The 20,548-nt window shown below is 41.8% G+C and overlaps 1 protein-coding gene across 4 annotated transcripts in view; it reads left to right on the top strand.

Annotated features, from left to right (window-relative positions):
* LOC110149594 (SLA class II histocompatibility antigen, DQ haplotype D alpha chain-like) overlaps window positions 1–18,875 on the top strand; it is a 40,956-nt gene extending 22,081 nt beyond the window's left edge. The window contains exons 1-5 of one of the 4 annotated variants that reach the window (XM_020908116.2): window positions 9,778–12,547; window positions 14,368–14,616; window positions 16,084–16,365; window positions 17,216–17,393; window positions 18,085–18,875. In XM_020908116.2, the coding sequence (XP_020763775.2) occupies window positions 12,472–12,547; window positions 14,368–14,616; window positions 16,084–16,365; window positions 17,216–17,370 (762 nt within the window). In that variant the 5' untranslated portion in view covers window positions 9,778–12,471 and the 3' untranslated portion in view covers window positions 17,371–17,393; window positions 18,085–18,875. Of the gene's footprint in view, window positions 1–133; window positions 4,702–9,777; window positions 12,548–14,367; window positions 14,617–16,083; window positions 16,366–17,215; window positions 17,394–18,084 lie in introns of those variants that run through there. The other 3 variants (XM_070456662.1, XM_070456661.1, XM_070456660.1) reach the window with 3 other exon arrangements.
* The last annotated feature ends 1,673 nt before the right edge of the window (window positions 18,876–20,548 follow it).

The raw sequence follows: 20,548 nt of genomic DNA, 5'->3' as shown, positions 1-20,548 counted from the left end.
ACAAAAAAATTGATTCCTGTTTGAGAGCAATAAAGGATTTGCAGTTAATTTTAAAAGAAAACAGATGTATAATAAAGAAAATCACAAAGCTAAAGTTTTCTATCTTTTTTTTTTTTTATAATCCACCTGCAAGACTGACAAGGAAGAAAAATCCAACTTGCAGATTATTAACATCTATAATGAAAAGATGCCGTTCCTACAGATTCTACAAACATTAAAAAGATGCTAACAGAATATAAAGAATTTTGTGCCAGTAGATTTGACGTTTTAGAGGAAATTGAAAACCACAATATTTCATGACCTACTTCTGTGTTAAAGTCCTTACACTACTCCTTCCATTTTCAGTTATGTTTGAAAATTTCCATAATAAAATTTTTTTAAAATAAATAAAAATAATATTTCCACAGCTACTTCCAAAAAAATTATCCCAAAACTTCTACAGCCATTGGATTTCCCTGATAGTACAGTGAATAAGAACTTGTCAGTCAATGGCAGAGCACATGGGTTCAACCCCTGCTCCAGAACGATTTGACGTGCCTCAGAGCAACCAAGCCCCAGTGCCACAAGTACTGAGCCGGCACTGTAGAGACTGAGCTTCACAGAAATAGAAGCCGGGACAATGAGAAGCCTGCGCGCACAGCTAGGGGGTGGCCCCAGCTCCGTGCAGTTGGAGAAAACCCGCACACAGTGACAAAGACCGAGCAACCAAAAATTAATTGATCAGTTATTTTAAAACTACAGCCATTCAGTGATTTTTTTACAGTCCTGAGAGTTGACTGAACGTAGTAGGTGGTTCTCACGGAAGGTCCCTCATGTGGCTGCAGTCAGATGGCCACTGAGGCAGGCAGTCTCCTGCGGCTCCCCTGGGGTGTGGAGACAGCCTCTCTCTCAGCAGATCCAGCGCCTCTAACGTGGCCCATGTGGTCCCACCAGCAGTGAAGACTAGTTCTCACCTGGTAGCTCAGCCCTTCCGAGAGGAAAGTGAAAGCCCCAGGACTTCTTCAGATGCAGTCTCAGAAGACGTGTGGTGTCCTCTCCACCACATTCTCATGGTCTGAGCTCAGCGCCGGTCCAGATGTCAGGGGAGGTGGCTGCTTCCCTTTGTTTCTGCATGTTCTCACTTCTCTGATTACACTTGTTCTTTGGCTGAAGTTTTTCCACAGGCAGATGGCAGGCTGAGGACAGAGGGAGGAGGGGACGAGGACCCCCTTCCATTTCAAAAACAGTTTCAATCTGTCTGGAACTTATTTTATTAATGATTAGAGTGTGCATAAGTCTCTTCAGTCATGTCTGACTCTTTGCGACCCTATGCACTGTAGCCCACCAGGGCTCCTCTGTCCGTGGAATTCTCCAGGCAAGAATCCTGGAGTGGTTTGCCATTTCCTTCTCCAGGGAATCTTCCCTACCCAAGGATCAAACCCACATCTCTTGCATCTCCTACATTGGTAGGCGTGTTCTTTACCACTAGTGCCATGGGGGAAGCCCAGTGATTAGAGTAAGTGTCATGGTAAGTTTTCTCAAAGAGACGTTCAAACGACCTAGTTAGGTTTATTGAAAAGACCATCTTCCTCCCATTGCTCTGCAGTGCCAGCATAGACGAGAGCATTTTATTTGAGAGAGGATCTCATTCTAGAATTTCTATTTTTTTCTGTTTTCCTATTTATCTTCAGCCAAGCAAACATCACACTATGTTGGTTAATATACCACAATGTGTCAATTAGCATAGGCAATACAACACAACATAATCTAACAAGGCTTTTGTTATGTTTTACTAATTTTCTTCCAGGTTTGTTCTTTCAAACATTTCCTAGGTGAATCTAGGCTATAAAATTTATGTTGAAATTTTAAATTTAGTTTTACAATCTTCACACATACACATCCAGTCCCATCACTTCATGGCAAATAGATGGGGAAACAATGGAAACGGTGACAGACTTTATTGTCTTGGGCTCCAAAATCATTGCAGATGGTGACTGCAGCCATGAAATTAAAAGCGACTTGCTCCTTGGAAGAAAAGCTATGACAAACCTAGACAGCATATTAAAAAGCAGAGACATTACTTTGCCAACAAAGGTCTGTATAGTCAAAGCTATGGTTTTCCCAGTAGTCATGTACAGATGTGAGAGTTGGTCCATAAAGAAAGCTGAGTGCTGAAGAATTGATGCTTTCGAACTGTGGTGTTGGAGAAGACTCTTGCGAGTCTGTTGAACGCTAGGAGATGAAACCAGTCAATCCTAAAGGAAATCAAGCCTGAATATTCATTGGAAGGACTGATGTTGAAGCTGAAACTCCAATACTTTGGCCACCTGATGTGAAGAGCTGATTCATTAGAAAAGATACTGATGCTGGGAAAGATTGAAGGCAGGAGGAGAAGGGGACAACAGAGGATGAGATGGTTGGATGGCATCACCGACTCAGTGGACATGAGTGTGAGCAAGCTCCAGGACATGGTGAAGGACAGGGAAGCCTGAAGTGCTGCAGTCCATGGGGTCGCAAAGAGTCGGATACGACTGAGCATCTGAGCAACAGCGGCACATAAACACACCTTCACTCACACAGACCTAAGAAAAAAGCAGAAGAAATAATCAAGCAAACAAAATCTTTACCTTGATTTTCAATGGAAATTTAATTGAATATAGATTAATTTAGAGGTAAGCCTGGTAGGCTGCAGTCCATGGGGTCACGAAGAGTCAGACATGGCTGAGCAACTTCACTTTCACTTTTCACTTTTCACTTTTATGCATTGGAGAAGGAAATGGCAACCCACTCCAGTGTTCTTGCCTGGAGAATCCCAGGGACGGGTCATACAGAGTCAGACACGACTGAAGTGACTTCAGTTCAGTTCAGTTCAGTTCAGTCACTCAGTCGTGTCCGACTCTTTGCGACTCCATGAATCGCAGCACGCCAGGCCTCCCTGTCCATCACCAACTCCCGGAGTTTACTCAAACTCATGCACATTGAATCGGTGATGCCATCCAACCATCTCACCCTCTGTCGTCCCCTTCTCCTGCCCTCAATCCCTCCCAGCATCAGGGTCTTTTCCAATGAGTCAACTCTTCACATGAGGTAACCAAAGTATTGGAGTTTCAGCTTCAGCATCAGTCCTTCCAATGAATACCCAGGACTGATCTCCTTTGACTGGTTGGATCTCCTTGCAGTCCAAGGGACTCTCAAGAGTCTTCTCCAACATCACAGTTCAAAAATCATCAATTTTTCGTCACTCAGCTTTCTTCACAGTCCAACTCTCACGTCCACACATGACCACTGGAAAAACCATAGCCTTGACCAGACAGACCTTTGTTGGCAAAGTAATGTCTCTGCTTTTTAATATGCTATCTAGGTTGGTCATAACTTTCCTTCCAAGGAGTAAGCATCTTTTAATTTCATGGCTGCAGTCACCATCCGCAGTGATTTTGGAGCCCAAAAAAATAAAGTCTGACACTGCTTCTACTGTCTCCCCATCTATTTCCCATGAGGTGATGGGACAAGATGCCATGATCTTAGTTTTCTGAATGTTAAGCTTTAAGACAACTTTTTCACTCTCCTCTTTCACTTTCATCAAGAGGCTTTTCAGTTCCTCTTCACTCTCTGCCATAAGGGTGGTGTCATCTTAGCAGCAGCATTTAAAATACTTACCCTTACCGTCTCTGATCTTTGTTGTCATCAATTACGTGGGTTCACCGACTTCTCCCAATGATGTTTTGTAGTTTTCAGTATAGAAGTCTTACTCATATTTTGTTAGATTTATTCCTAGATATTTTATATTTGGGATTGCTACTCTGAATGGTATCATTTTCTCAGTTTTCATTTCAGGTAGAGCATAATAGAGTTGGTTTTCTATATATTGGCCTTTTATCCAACAGTACTATTAAATCTGTTAATTTGTCTACTGTTTTTATTTTCAAAGTGTAGGATTAAATTAAGAGTAAATAATGACAATTTTGCCTCCATTGAAACACTTATAGCTTTATTTTTTCTCTCCATTTTTGATTGTCTACCATCTCCAGTATTCCAGATATCAACAAGAAAATTTTAAATATTTCGCCATTGAGTCTGATATGTACAGCAGAGTAGTCTTCTTAGATTGAGAAAATTCCTCTTGAATACTCATTCTTTAATATAAGGTTTAAAACTTTTAAAAATGAAGAACAGAGATTGAATTCAGTTTTATAATTCTATCTCTAAAAGCTATTTTATAATTCTATCTCTAAAAACTATTTTATAATTCTATCCACATGGTCGCATGCCTTGCTCCTCCTTTAGTTAACACATTAATGGAAGTCCTAGTCAGAGTAATAAAACAAGAAAAAGAAATCAGTGGCGTGCTATATTGTGAGATCTGAAATTTGAATTGCAGCCAAGACCTCGTCAAGCCTCAAGGGCCCCAGATCTTGAGTTCCTTCTCTGCTTTCACCAGGTTTGTTTCTCTGCCCAGCTACTTCCCGTCAACCTGAACAGCTGAACTGCCCTTGATTCTCAGTCTAAGGTTTCGCATCCCGATAAGCTGATGAAACTATTCTGACAAACCAAAAACATCCTTCCGTAAAATCCAGGGGGGCCCCATTATCTTGTTACTACAAAGGTTGTCTTCCATAGCCCCTACGTATTCACTGTGCTCCTGAGTGCAGCCTCCATGTGCCCCTATGGAGGGAGTTGTATCCTCAGGTTGTGAGTCTACATAATAAACTGCTATCAAATTCATCTGTCCATTTGGATGTTGCATGTTCAGCCACCTCATACTATTAAAGGTAGGGGACCCTCCTTCATCTACAGAATGAAGAGGAAGTGGTCAGAACACATACATATCGGAAATAAATTGTATGTGTGTGTGTGTGTGTGTGTGTGTGCATGTTAGTCGCTCAATTGTGTCCAACTCTTTGCAACCCCACAGACTGTAGCTTTCCAGGATCCTCTGTCCATGAAAAATCTACAGGCAGGAATACTGGAGTGGATTGCCATGCCCTTCTCCAGGGGATCTTCCCAACCCAGAGATCAAACTCACGTCTCCTGCACTCCAGGCAGATTCTTTACTGTCTGAGCCACCAGGGAAACCCCTAAGTAAAATTATACCTGTCCTCATTTGATATAATGGTCCACACAAAAATTCCCAAAGAAGGCCCTCCCCTTCATAAAAAATTCTATATAACTAATAATGGATTTTATCAAAAGTGCAGATTTCAAAATCAATTTTAAACATCAGCATGTATGTCTATATATGGCAATGAAGACATTAAAGTTAAAAATATAATATTTACAATAAGACCAGAAAGAGAGACTTAAGTATAGCTAACAGAACAGGTAAAGAACTTGTACACTGAAAGACTGATGAAAGAAATCAAAGCTATAAATAAATGGAAAGTATAATGATATCTATCAGCTGAAAACCTGAACATAATTAAGATGTCAATTCTTTCCCAAGTTGACATCCTGGTTTAATGCAATTTTAGTCCAAATCCCAGCAAAATCTTTAATAGTTGTAGAAAAGTTATTCTGAAAGATTTATGAAAAAGCTTATGAATTAAGATAGATAAAACAAATTGAATGAAGAAAAATGTGTGGGATCACTCTAACCAAATTTAAAACTATTTTATAGCTAGAGTGATCAAAACTAAAGGCTATTTTGGAAGGATGGGTACTTTGATCAATAAAACAATATAAAAAATCCAGGAATAGATCTACAGCAGCTCACTTCTGACAAGAGAGGTGAGAAATCTCTGAAAACTGTAAGAGGTTCAGTAAATAAATGAAAAGATATGCCATACTGATGAAATTGGAAGAATTAATATCATTTAAATATCTAGAGTACTAAAGCAATCAACAGATTCAATGCAATCCCTATCAAAATTCCAGTAGCATTTTCCACATAACTAGAACAAACATTCCTAAAATTTGTAAGGAAGTACAAAAAATGCTGATTAGCCAAAGCAGACTTGAGAAAGAATAACAAAGCTAGGGGCATCATGCACCCTAATTTCAAACTATATTGCAAAGCTGTAGTGATCCCAACAGTATGCCATTGGCATAAAAATATACATATGGAACAACGGAGCAGAAATAAACCCATGCATATATAGTCAATGAGTTCATTTTTTTTTTTTTAATTTTTTAAAAAGTCAAGACTATACCATGGGGAAAGGACAGACTCTAATAAATTATTGGGATATTGGGGAAATTGGAAAGTTGCATGCAAAGCAATAAAAGTTGATCAGTAACTTAGACCATACACAAAATTAACTCAAAATGGGTTAAATACTTGATTAAAGATCTGAAGTCATAAAACTCCTAGTTGTTGTCCAGTCACTAAGTCTTTTCCAGCTCTTTATGACCCCATGGACTGCAGCACACCAGGATCTTCTGTCCTTCACTATTTCCTGGAATTTGCTCAAATTCATATCTATTGAGTCGGTGATGCTATCTAACCATCTCATTCTCTGCTCCCCTCTTCTCCTTCTGCCTTCAACCTTTCCCAGCATCGGGGTCTTTTCCAATGAGTCAGCTCTTCTCATCAGGTGGCCAAAATATTGGAATATCAGCTTCACTGTCAGCCCTTCCAGTGAATATTCAGGGTTGATCATCTTTATGATTGACTGGTTTGATCTCCTTGTAATCCAAGGGACTCTCAAGAGTCTTCTCCAACACCACAGTTTGAAAACATCAATTCTTAGGCTCTCAGTCTTCTTTATGGTCCAACTCTCACACCCATACATGACTACTGGATAAACCATAGCTTTGACTAGACAGACCTTTGTTGGCAAAATGATGTCTCTGCTTTTTAAAACACTGTCTATGTTTGTCATAGCTTTCCTTTCAAGTAGCAAGTATGTTTTCATTTCATGACTACAGTCATTTTGGAGAGACTTTGAAGCCACAGTGATTTTGGAGTCCAAGAAAAGAAAATCTGTCTCTTTTTCTCCTTCTATTTGCCATGAAGTGATGGGGCCAGATGCCATGATCTTAGTTGTTTTGAAAGTTGAGTTTCAAGTCAGCTTTCCTCTCTCCTCTTTCACCCTCATCAAGAAGTTCCTTAGTTCTTCTTCACTTTCTGCCATTAAAGTGGTATCATCTGCATATCTGAGGCTGTTGATATTTCTCCTGGCAATCTTGATTCCAGCTTGTGATTCATCCAGTACAGCATTTCACATGATGTACTCTGCATAGAAGTTAAATGAGTAGATTGACAATATACAATTTTGTTTTCCTTTCCCAGTTTTGAACCAGTGGCGTTGTTCCATGTCTGGTTCTAACTGTTGTTTCTTGACCTGCATTCAGGTTTCTCAGGAGACATGTGAGGTGGTCTGGTATTCCCATCTCTTTAAGAATTTTCTACAGTGTGTTGTGATCCACACAGTTAAAGGCTTTAGCAGTCAATGAAGCAGAAGTAGATGTTTTTCTGGAATTCCCTTGCTTTTTCCATGATCCAATTAACACTGGCAATTTGATCTCTGGTTCCTCTGCCTTTCCTAAGCCCTGCTTGTACATCTGGAAGTTCTTGATTCATGTACTGCTGAAGCCTAGCTTGAAGGATTTTGAGCATAACCTTGTGAAATGAGTGCAATTGTATGATAGTTTGAACATTCTGTCGTTGCTCTTATTTGGGATTGGAGTGAAAACTGACCTTTTCCAGTCCTGTGGCCACTGCTGAGTCTTCCAAATTTGCTGACATATTGAATGTAGCACTTTAACAGCATAACCACTTAGGATTTTAAAGAGCTCAGCTGGAATTCCATCACCTCCACTAGCTTTGTTCATAGTAGTGCTTCCTAAGGCCCACTTGACTTCATACTGCAGGATGTCTGGTTCAAGGTGCGTGACCACACTATCATGGTTATCCAGGTCATTACACCTTTTTTTGTATAGTTCTTCCATGTATTCTTGCTGGTTCTTCTTAATCTTTTCTGCTTCTTTTAGGTCCTTACCATTTCTGTCCTCATACTCATCCTTGCATGAAACGTTCCCTTGATATCTCCAATTTTATTTTTTTTCCAATTTTCTTGAAGAGATCTCTAGTCTTTCACATTCTATTGTTTTCCTCTATTTCTTTGCTTTGTTCACTTAAGAAGGCCTTCTTAACAATTTGATGCATGGCAGAAACCAACACAATGTTGTAAAGCAATTATCCTTCAATTAAATATAAATTTTTTTAAAAAATCTAAAGGCCTTATCTCTCCTTGCTATTTTCTGGAACTCTGCATTCAGTTGGATGTATCTCTCCCTTTCTCCCTTGCCTTTCACTTCTCTTCTTTCCTCAGCTCTTTATAAAGCCTCCTCAGACAACCTCTTTGCCTTCTTGCATTTATTTTTCTTTGGGATGGTTTTGGTCACTGCCTCCTGTACAATGCTATGAACTTCCATCCATAGTTCTTCAGTCACTCTGTCTACTAGATCTAATCTCTTGAATCTATTGATCACTTTTACTGGACAATCACAAGGGATTTGATTTAGGTCATACCAAAAGGGCTTAGTGATTTTCCCTACTTTCTTCCATTTAAGCCTGAATTTTGCAATAAGGAGCTCATGATCTGAGCCACAGTCAGCTCCTGGTCTTGTTTTTGCTGACTGTATAGAGCTTCTCCATCTTCAGCTGCAAAAAACATAATCAATCTGATTCAGTATAAAATTTCTGGAATAAAACTAGAGGGAATGCTATTGATACCTGTCTTAGGGTTGATTTTTAAGATTTGAACCAAAGGCAAAGGCAAAAAATTTAAAAATAAACAAGTGGAACTATTTCAAACTAAAAATTCTCTGCACAGCTAAGGCAATCATCAACAAAAGGAAATACAACCTCCTGAATAGAGGAAAATATTTGCAAATGATATGTCTGATGAGAGGTTAATATCCAAAATATATAAAGAGCCTTTACAGCTTAATTTTTAAAATTTCATTAAAAATGGGTCAGAGGATCTGAATAAATATTTTTACAGAGAATACAAATACCCAACAGGGACATGAAAAGGTACTCAGCATCACTAATTATCAAAGGAATTGAAATCAAGCCATAATATGATATCATATCACCTCACACCTATTAGAATGGCTTTTATCAAAAAGACAAGGAATAACAATGGTTGGCAAGAATGTGGAGAAGAGGGAACTGTGGAGAAGAAGGTGCACTGTTGGTGGGAGTGTAAATTTGTGCAACTACTATGAAAACCCTATGGAGTTTGCTGAAAAAATTAAAAAGAGAACTACCTTATGATCCCACAATTCCACTTCTTGGTATTTGTCTAAAGAAAATGAAAAAAATAAATTCAAAAGATATATGCACCCCCATGTTCATTACAGTACTATTTATAACAGCCAAGATATGGACGCAACCTAAGTGCCTATCGATGGATGAATGGATAAAGAAAATGTAGTATAGAAACATCTGCTTTATTGACTACACCAAAGCCTTTGACTGTGTGGATCACAACAAACCGTGGAAAATTCTTAAAGAGATGGGATTACCAGACCACCTGACCTACCTCCTGAGAAATCTGTATGCAGGTCAAGAAGCAACAGGTAGAACTGGACACAGAACAACAGACTGGTTCCAAATCAGGAAACGAGTATGTCAAGGCTGTATATTGTCATCCTGCTTATTTAACTTATATGCAGAGTACATCATGAGAAATGCTGGGCTGGATGAATCACAAGCTGAAATCAAGATTGCCAGGAGAAATATCAATAACCTCAGGTATGCAGATGACACCACCCTTATGGCAGACAGTGAAGAAGAACTAAAGAGTCTCTTGAAAGTGAAAGAGGAGAGTGAAAAAGTTGGCTTAAAACTCAATATTCAGAAAACGAAGATCATGGCATCCAGTCCCATCAGTTCATGGCAAATAGATGGGGAAACAATAGAAATAGTGGCAGACTTTATTTTTGGGGGGCTCCAAAATCACTGCAGATGGTGACTGCAGACATGAAATTAAAAGATGCTTGCTCTTTGCAAGAAAAGTTACGACCAACCTAGACAGCATAATAAAAAGCAGAAACATTATTTTGCTGACAAAGTCCCTATAGTCAAAGCTATGGTTTTTCCGGTAGTCACGTATGGATGTGAGCATTGGACCATAAAGAAAGCTGAGCGCTGAAGAATTGATGCTCTTGAACTGTGGTGTTGGAGAAGACTCTTGAGAGTCCTTTGGACTGCAAGGAGATCCAACCAGTCCATCCTAAAGGAAATCATCCCTGAATATTCATTAGAAGGACTGATGCTGAATCTGAAACTCCAATACTTTGGCCACCTGATACAAAGAACTGACTTCTTGGAAAAGACCCTGATGCTGGGAAGGATTGAAGGTGGGAGGAGAAGGGGACAACAGAAGATGAGGTGGTTGGATGGCATCACCTACTCAATGGACATGAGTTTGAGTAAGCTGCAGGAGTTGGTGATGGACAGGGAGGCCTGGCGTGCTGCAATCCTTGAGGTCGCAGAGTCAGACACGACTGAGCGACTGATCTGAACTGAACATAGAAGATAAGACAGAGATAGATACACACACAAGAAAATATTACTCAGCCACCAAAAAAAAGAAGAAAAGAAATCTTGCCATTTGAGACAACAAGAATGGTCCTTGAAAATATTACGCTAAGTAAAACAAGCCAAACAAAGAAAAACAAATGTTATGTGATTTCACTTATATGTGGAATCTAGAAAAACAAACAAAAATGAGTTCATAGATATAAAGAATACATTTGTTGTTGCCAAAGACAAGATGTGGTGGGCAAAGTAGGAGCAGAGGGTCAAAAGATACAAACCTTCAGCTATAAAGTTAAAAAGCCATGGAGATGTAATGTACAGCATGGCAGCTATAGTTAATAATACTGTATTGTATACCAGAAAGTTGCTGAGAGAATAGGTCTTAACAGTTCTCATCACAAGGAAAACAATGGTGTGATCATGTATGGTGAGGAAATTTAACTGCTCGTTTTGGTGATCATTTTACAATATATACAGATATTGAATCCTTACCTTGTACACTTGAAATTAATAAATTTTAAAAACTAGAGACTATCCTTTAAGAAAAAAAAATTTTCATTTTAGTGTCAAAATGAAAAACTACCACCCCAGGCACAAAAACATCTGGAAAGAGGTTAAATGTGTGGATGAGACAGAGGGGCAGGCAGAAAGTCAGAGTAATAGATCTTTCTACAACCTTCCCTGACAATTGCACACACACACACACACACACACCTATTATCTATTGCCTTGTAGCAGGACTTTGCCTGGATTTCTCATGCTGTTTCTGTGGTCTCTTACTGTTTGATGGTGTTCTGATCTTATGTGTAAAAAATTCAGCCTCTTAAATGAATGAAAAAAATAAAAATTGAAAGTAACAATAGGTGAGATCTAGTATTACTGAAAAAAAAACAGTATTCTGTCTGCTGCTAGCATCTCAAGAGATTTCTGCAAAATAGAAAGTAGGTTAGAATGATATGATGAAAAACCGTCCTTTTGCACAGGAAGTGGGAGACTTCCTGGTAAACCGAGTAGATTCTAAGCGGACCCAGAACTATCTCCAGGATCATAAAGGCACATGTTAAAGGAGCCAGTGGCTCACGAGACCACCAGTGGCTTCAAATACACACCAGTAATTCTAGGGTTAGCTCTCTACAGATGTGGAGCCCACACTGGACCTCATGGCCTAGATCTAACCAGGACAATTCTCTTTGACGTGTACCTTGTCCACAAATCTCAGTTTAAGACAGACAACAAGAAACACAGATCATAAAGTGCACACCAAGCAGAAAAATATCAGGGTAGAAAAAAAAAAAGACATTTATTGACTTCTACTAGTAGAGATCTTTTTGAGGACAAGTTTAATCCAAAGTGTAGGAGGTAAGCTCCATGAAACTGGAATTCTCTGTCAGAGTTTTTCTCCTTTCATTTATACAATGGAAGTTCCTTCTGCTCCCTTTTGAATCTATGCCCTTGTGTGCAAGTCGCTCAGTCGTGTCCAACTCTTTGCGACCCTATGGACTATACAGTCTATGGAATTCTCCAGGCCAGAATACTGGAGTGGGTAGCAGTTCCCTTCTCCAGGGGATCTTCCCAACCCAGGGATCGAACCCAGGTCTCCTGCATTGCAGGCGGATTCTTTACCAGTTGAGGCACCAGGGAAGCCACAAGCTTCTTTCTTTAGGATCTCTCAAAATCTTTCAAATTTTCTTGCTACAAACTTTACTCTTTGATGATTCCTGATACATATGATATCCTTCTGCTCCCTTTTGAATCTATGCCCTTAGATGATTCAAAACAAGGGAGTTCCCAGGCTTCTTACAGGTCTCTCCCTAAAAATGCTTCAGCTGGCAACTGGGGTGTCAGCTCAGGGAACTTCTCTGATGGGCTGAAATATGATAGAGCAGGGTGAAGCGTGGGCTGCTCCCACGTGGCTTCTTCCAGCGGTTCTCTTTAGACCGCCTTCTTGGTGAGGCACCACTCGGAACAGCCACTCCTGAGGATACCCTTGGAGGAGGAGGAGGATGAAGAAAGCTCTGATTCTGAGCGCTCTTGCTCTGGCCGCCGTGATGAGCCCCTGTGGAGGTGAAGACATCGTGGGTGAGTGTACAGTTGAGGGTGTGGGTTTACAATTGTGAAGGAGAGTTTTTTTAATTTTTATTTTATATTGGAGTATGGCGGCTCAGGTGGGAAAGAATCTGCTTGCAATGCAGGAGACCCAGGCTCAATGTCTAGATTGGGAAGATCCCCTGGAGAAGGGAACGGCTACCCACTTCAGTATTCTTGCCTAAAGAATCCCATGGGCGGAGGAGCCTGGCAGGCTACAGTCCATGGGGTCACAAAAAGTCAGACATGGCTTAGCAACTAAAAACTGTATATATATCTTCTTTATCCATTCATCTGTCAATGGACATTTAGATTTTTTCCATGTCTTGGCTCTTATAAATAGCGTTGCTATGAAATAAAAGTGCATTTATCTTTTTGCATTATAGTTCTTTCTGGATATATGCCCAGGAGTGGGATTGCTGGATCATATGGCAACTCTATTTTCAGATGTGTATTCTAAATAACAAAGAGTTGTGTGTGTGTGTATGTGTGTAAAAGTTGCTCAGTCATGTCAAACTCTTTGTGACCCTATGGACTAAAAAGCAATATAATGCCAAAGTATAGCATGATTATTATAAGTGTAACTTCATGTTAGATTGTTTCAGGAATTTGGGTAATGTTGGTGGAAAACCTAGGAACTTAAAATAGGTCAGTCTCAGCTTGTCAACCCAAACTACCAGTCCTGTCACCTCCAGCCAGCAAAGCTCTAAAAAGAGGATAAAAAGAGATTAATCTTGGTTCATCAGCCCCCTCCGCTCCTTCATTCTGTACTCACAACACCTTGACGGTGGCTGATTCCACTAAATTTCAGTCCCTTGTCCAAAACTTTGTCCTACTGTGTCATGGGCATTGACAACAGTTATTGAAACCCAAAGGGGGAAAAAAGTCAAGGAAAAGAGAAGAGGAATGCAATGGAATCTTCAAAACCTTATTGTGATTCATTAAATCAACACATATTCAGCGAGGTATCAAGCACTCTTCTGGGTGGTTGGCACAAAACAAGATTTCTGGGAATGCTGGTGGTCCAGGGGTCAGGCCGCCACGCTTCTACTGCCGGGGGACACAGGTTCAATCCCTGGTCAGGGAACTGAGATCCCTCATGCTATGTGGCACACACAAACAGCAACAACAACAAATCAAGATTCCTATCCACAGGAAACTCATGTTCTTACAATCAGACAGAGACCTTTTTAAAAAAACACATCTCATAAGTAAATAAATTCCATAGTGCGGCAAGAATGAGAGAAGTGCTATGAGAAGTAAGAGATTAGGGGATTAGAAATAAATTTAAGAATTAAAATTATGTAATCATTATCTAGGGCTTCCCCAGTGGCTCGGGGGTAAAGAATCCACCTGCAATGCAGGAGACACAGGTTCAATCCCTGGGTCAGGAAGGTCCCCTGGAGGAGAGCATGGCAACCCAGTCCAGTATTCTTGCCTGAAGAATCCCATGGACAGAGGAGTAGTCCAGAGGGTCACAAACAATCAGACATGACTGAAGTGACTTAGCACACACTCAAGCATTCATTATTAACTTATTTAACTGAAATCTTACTGTGTGCCATGAGCCCTTCAAGTTACTGAAGGTACAGAGTGAATAAGACAGCATCTCAACATCTCATGGCATGCACATAACGCTCCCTAACCCCAAGACAGAAAAGACAGAAATAGGAAGTGGTATCGGACCAGGCCAAATATGAGCCTACACTCCTCCACAGACCATTTCTCATGTGTTTTTTTTTTAATCAAATTCTTTCCCTTCCCCTGTATCCTGCCTCCCTGTTCTTACCTTCCTGCTTTGGAATGGCCACCAGCTGACCACGTGGGCACTTATGGCACAAATGTCTACCAGACCTACGGCGCCTCTGGCCAGTTCACATTTGAATTTGATGGAGATGAGCTCTTCTACGTGGACCTGGGGAAAAAGGAAACTGTCTGGAGGCTGCCCGAGTTTAACAATATTACCATGTTTGAAATTCAGAGTGCCCTGAGAAACATTATTATGTCAAAAAGAAATTTGGACATCTTGATAAAAAGTGCCAACTTTACACCTGCCACCAACGGTAAGTGTGGCCTCTCTTCACGGCACCTACCTCATGTTCCTGGTCTCTTTTTCTTCCCCCAGAGAGCTACTCTTCCCCCAACAGTCTAAATCGTTCTACCTTTCTATTTCATTTCCTGGCAAATACCCGGTGCTCAGCTACACATTTAATCTTGAAATATCCCTCCCCTAAGTTCCGTGAGACACTCCTTGTAGTTCTAAAAGAGGATATTCCCAAGCTCTTGGCCTAAGTAGCCAAGTAGTACCTCAGCCCTTGTCTCCTTTCAGGAAAGAATTCAGCAAAGAGACCAAGTTTGTGGAATCGAAACAGCGCTTATTAAAAACAAAGTACGTGTGGGAGAGCACACAGGAGAACTCAGAGTTTGGAATTTGTTTTTTGTTTTTTAATTAAACATTTTTTAATGGGTCTCAAAATCCTGTGACAGATTTTTTTCAGGCTGTTTCCATTAGAAAGTACTGATTTTAAAAACTAATAACTGAAAACTGCCACACACAAAACAAATGGTCCATAAAACATTCTCCTTTCCTTCTGAAGCTTTTACAGTGCATTGTTATCATTAACCAGTCTTTTACAATTAAACATAAACGGTGAATCACTCCAAATGGACTGAGTTGCATGCAATAGGGATGATTTAGGTTGCTTATATGGGGGCAGCTTTCTGGCTTGTCTCTGGCCAGTCAGCTCGCTTGTGCCCATTCTTCACCTGACTCAGGGTCCTTCCTGATGGGCTGGCATCTCTCAGCCAAGGTGGATTCTGGCACAAAGGTTTCTGGGGGTTTGGCAGGACACCTTCTGGGCTGGCGTCTTCTTCCTCCTTTGTCCCTCCCTAGACTGAAGACGTCTTCTGCACAAGCATCAGGCTGGGAAATCCCCTTGACCACAAGAACGAGGAAGTTGTGGTCACTTTGTCTTTCACCTAATCAGGGCCCCATGCTCCTGCTGGTATCCTGTCTTGAAGCGTCAGTAGGAGACCAGTCGCAACTGCTCAGCCTGGGGCCCATCTGTCTCCTAGCTCACACACACCAACCCACTCTGCCTTGTGGATTCCCAGCGAGAAGTGCTCTAAGCTGCATAGTGACCCTAAAGAAGAGGACAGTTCAGAAGACAATTTACAGCACAGTTCAGAGGACCGTTCAGAATCTGTAGATAAAGATGCCAGCACCAGTTCTGAAGTCACCATAGATAGCATTAATCTTCCTCATTCAGAAGATGGAAAAGCCAAGGTCAAAGTTTTGGATAGTCCTGCCAGTAAAATAATAATAATAATAATCAATATATAATCTAAGAAACAGGTAAACATAAAGGGAGGTTGTGGCTGACTGTAAAGTGAGTCTGAAAGGACACAGGAAATAACTCACTAACAGCTGGGGAGATTGTGCATGGGGTGGGGGAGCCTCCCCTAAACTGATTAAGGAGGATAAGACACGATAGTCAGAAATTCCAATCCATCTTTGGTCTTCCTTGTAGAAATCCCTGAAGTGGCTGTGTTTCCCAAATCCTCCGTGGTCCTGGGGATCCCCAACACCCTCATCTGTCAAGTGGACAACATATTTCCTCCTGTGATCAACATCACTTGGTTTTGCAATGGACACTTCGTTGCAGAAGGTATCTCTGAGACCACCTTCTACCCCAAGAGTGACCACTCCTTCCTCAAGTTCAGTTACCTCCCCTTTCTTCCCTCCGGGGATGACTTCTATGACTGCAGAGTGGAGCACTGGGGCCTGGAAGAGCCCCTCGTCAAGCGCTGGGGTATGCCTAAATCGCATCACTGTGTACCCTCCAATTCTCTCTGGATCTTATGCCTGTCTTATAGCCCTGAACCCCCAGGGCCATGACTCCATTTCCCACAACTGCAGGGTTTTCTAATAATTGACTTTACTCTTCTCCCGAAGTTCAGGAGTTTTGTGCATTCCAAAACACACTCCCTTCTCCACATCCAATCCATCTGCTTACAGTGTCCTTTTGAATCCGGCCTCTGTACTCTGAGACTGAATCAAACCTTGGAGACGGGGTTTTGGGTGAAGTAGAGAAAACAGCTTTATTTCTTTGCCAACGGGGGCCACAGTGGGCTACCACTCTCAGAACTGTGTGTCCCCACTGGAGGGAGTAGTGAGGAGTTTTATAGTATTGGCATGATAAAGATGGTGTGATCAGCTCCTGAACATTCTTCTGATTGGCTGGTGGTGAGTCAAGTGAGAATCAGCTTCATTAACCTTCTGTTGACAGCCAGTGTGGGGTCAGTGTGTTGTGGGCAGCATATAGTTAATTTCTCCACGGGTTGGAGATTTCAACATCTGCCAAACAGCTCAAAGACTGTGCTGTGTGTAGCCCCGGAGGGGGAACCAGGACCCTGCCCCAAGGCTGCACTATTGTTTCTTAACTGCTCCTCCCTAGTCTCCACATCCCCTCCCTTCCCTGAATTACATCTGTTTGAGCCTGCCTCTTGAACTCAGAGAGATCTTGGAGGCTGAATGAAGCACGTTTCCTGCAAACAAGAGATGGGGAGACACAGAAAGGCTTTAGCTAACAGGAGCATCACAGGACCATCACAGGACCCTGCTCGGTATCACTTTGACCCTGTAAGTCTTTTTGTTCTCAGAGCCCAAGATTCCGACCCCTACATCAGAGCTGACAGAGACTGTGGTCTGTGCCCTGGGGCTGGCCATGGGCCTCGTGGGCATCGTGGCGGGCACTGTCCTCATCCTCCGAGTCCGGTGCTTGGGTACTGCCTCCAGACGTCGAAGGGCCATGTGAGTCATGGCCTGAAAGATGGGAAGGTAAGGATCAGATCTGGAAAGATGGCACTGCGGGCAGGGAAGGCAAGGGTGCAAAACTGGCATCCAGGATACCTACATGTGTTTGAACAACTGTGGGCAAATTGGAGATGGGTTGACGTTGGGACAGAGTTACCACCAAAATCTTGTTTTTCTCTGCCCATCGATGCTGAATAAAAAATACGGAGACAGAGTTTGGAGGAATAGAAAGACGGCTTTAGTCGGCTGAAGGAAGAACACAGCAGAACATAGCAGGCTAGTGCCCTGCGCTAAGGGGAATTGGAGGGGATCATACAGCTGGGGCTTACAGTCCGAGGTCTGTGATCAGGAACAAAATAGTGAGAGTTTTGCATTCTTCTTTATTGTTTCAAAACAGAACTGGCTTCAGGAAGTCAGATAATTGGGTCAGTTTGTCTCTGATTTATAATACTGCAGCCCTCTTTCTGCAATGCAAAATGCTACAAGGGGTGGTCTGCAAAGGGAGCGCTGGGAAGGTAAGCACCAGGTGCAGGATGTAATTTGCATGGGGTTCGGGGGCAGTAGGTACCGGATATAATTTACATAGTGTGAGTTTCCTTCTGCGAGGTACTGGCCACAGTTTAGTAACCTTGAAAGGAAAGCTAGGAGTGATTAACTCTTTCAGGCCCGTTTATGCTTCTCTCATCTGCTCACCGTTCCTTTTACTTGTTCTCAGGAGAGGAAAGTCTTCATTTCTGTCCTCGCTGCAACAGCCTCATGCCGTTTGCTGTTTTAGGTGATCAATCTTTACAAGAAAAAAAAGGCATGGTTCAGACTCCAGTTCCCCGTCTTGACCTTGACTGAGACGTGCTCCTTGTTCCAGTTCGTCACAGAGCTCCTTCCACGCCCTCCTGCCCTCCCTGCTGGGGTGGACTTTATGGAGGAATCTTCCTTCGAAGGTCACTGACCCTTAGGAATTCTCCCAACTTAGTCTTTGGTTCACTGCCTGCCTGTCAGAGAGAGACCTGGATTGTTCCAGCCAGCCATCTAGTTCTCGGTCACCCTAACCCAGCATCTGTTCCAAACAGATAAATAAATCTTGCACCAAGAGATTGTCTTAGTAAGCGAAGTAAGTCAGAAAGAGAAAGACAAATACCACATGATATCACTTATGTGTGGAATCTAAAATAGGACACAAGTGAACCTACCCATGAAACAGAAGCAGGATCAGGAACATAGAGAATGGACTGGTGGTTGCCAAGAGAGGAGGGGGATGGGAGTAAATTGGATTGGGAGTTTGGGATTAGCAGATGCAAACTGGTACATGTAGAATGGATACACAGGGTCCTAGTGTGCAGCTCAGGGAACTACATCAGTATCCTGTGAGAAACCACAATGGAAAATGACCACAAGAATATACACAGATGTATGTATGTATAACTGAGTCATTTTGATGTACAGCAGTAATTAACACAACATTGTAACTCAACTATACTTCAATAAAAAGAAACTTTTAAAAAAGACAAATCTCTTTCTGGGGTACTTTTGCTCAGGGTGGCCACTTTCTCTGTCTGTTTCTAGGGCTACATAACTCCTACCTAAGCATGGAAGCCCCTGTGTTGGAAGACTCACGGAAATCTCAGCTCCGTGGAAACTGCTTCTCGGGTCACATTAATACCACGCAGCCAAAGTGTGAAAATGATATCCTTAAATGGGGACCTTGTTTCCTCCCTAAACTTCCTCTTCGCTCTCTCTCTCTTCTTACATTTAGGTATCAGTGAATATAAAGCAAAATTTCTACCCTCAGGGAGAAGTGTGTATATCTAACATGCAAAAAAGTGTGTGTGGTGGGGGGTGCCAATGTTCAAGTGTTTAATTTTAAAAGAGAAGTCTAAGTCTGTGCAAGAGACCAGACATCCAAATAAAACCTTTTAAACATCAAAACTGGATTATGAGAGTGCAAAGTCAGAAACATGAATCCGTGAAGGAGGCAGAATGATGTAAGAGCTCTCCTCCCCATTTTCATCCTGATGAGATAGAAAGTCTCCAGGTGGGATGAGAAAGAGCGTAGAAGTGAGAACATAGAATAAGATAATGCTGTCTGTATCTCAGAAAACGCCCCGCACTTTCTCTTATCTGGGTAAATATCAAGGAGGAAGGAGGGACTGGCTGACAGGGTGCAGAGCACGGGCAACCTCACTACCCTGTAGCAATACTATAAGTACAATGTAAATGCAGTCCACCCTCAAGTTCATAAGTTGTGTGTTTTTTTATTTTTAATTTATTTTCAGTTGTGATGCACAGCAGGGGAGATCTAAGTTCTCTGACCAAGGATTGAACGGATGACCCTTACAGTGGAAGTGAGAGTCTTAACCATTGGACCCCCAGGGAAGTTCCAAAATTAGGTTTATTAACATACTATCTGTAATTGGTGTCATTCTATTGTATGAGTATTAAGACCACCCTATTTCAAATTTTTATACAATATAATCCTTTCAGTTCATTTCAGTTCAGTTGCTCAGTCGTGTCCAACTCTTTTCGACCCCATGAATCACAGCACACCAGGCCTCCCTGTCCATCACCAGCTCCTGGAGTTTACTCAAACTCATGCCCATCGAGTCGGTGATGCCATCCAGACATCTCATCCTCTGTCATCCCCTTCTCCTCCTGCCCCCAATCCCTCCCAGCATCAGGGTCTTTCCAATGAGTCAACTCTTCTCATGAGGTGGCCAAAGTATTGGAGTTTCAGCCTCAGCATCAGTCCTTCCAATGAACACCCAGGACTGACCTCCTTTAGGATGGACTGGTTGGATTTCCTTGCAGTCCAAGGGACTCTCAAGAGTCTTCTCCAACACCACAGTTCAAAAGCATCCATCCTTCGGTGCTCAGCTTTCTTCACAGTCCAACTCTCACAACCATACATGACCACTGGAAAAACCATAGCCTTGACCAGATGGACCTTTGTTGGCAAAGTAATGTCTCTGCTTTTTAATATGATATCTAGGTTGGTCATAACTTTCCTTCCAAGGAATAAGTGTCTTTTAATTTCATGGCTGCAATCACCATCTGCAGTGATTTTGGAGCCCACCAAAAATAAAGTCTGACACTGTTTCCACTGTCTCCCCATCTATTTCCCATGAAGTGATGGGATCAGATGCCATGATCTTAGTTTGGTGAATGTTGAGCTTTAAGGCAACTTT

The sequence above is a fragment of the Odocoileus virginianus genome, chromosome 27, assembly GCF_023699985.2.
Source record: "Odocoileus virginianus isolate 20LAN1187 ecotype Illinois chromosome 27, Ovbor_1.2, whole genome shotgun sequence".
Classification (NCBI taxonomy): Eukaryota; Metazoa; Chordata; class Mammalia; order Artiodactyla; family Cervidae; genus Odocoileus; species Odocoileus virginianus.
The sequence above is the reverse complement of the archived record's forward strand: the minus strand, read 5'-3'. Positions and strand labels throughout refer to the sequence as shown.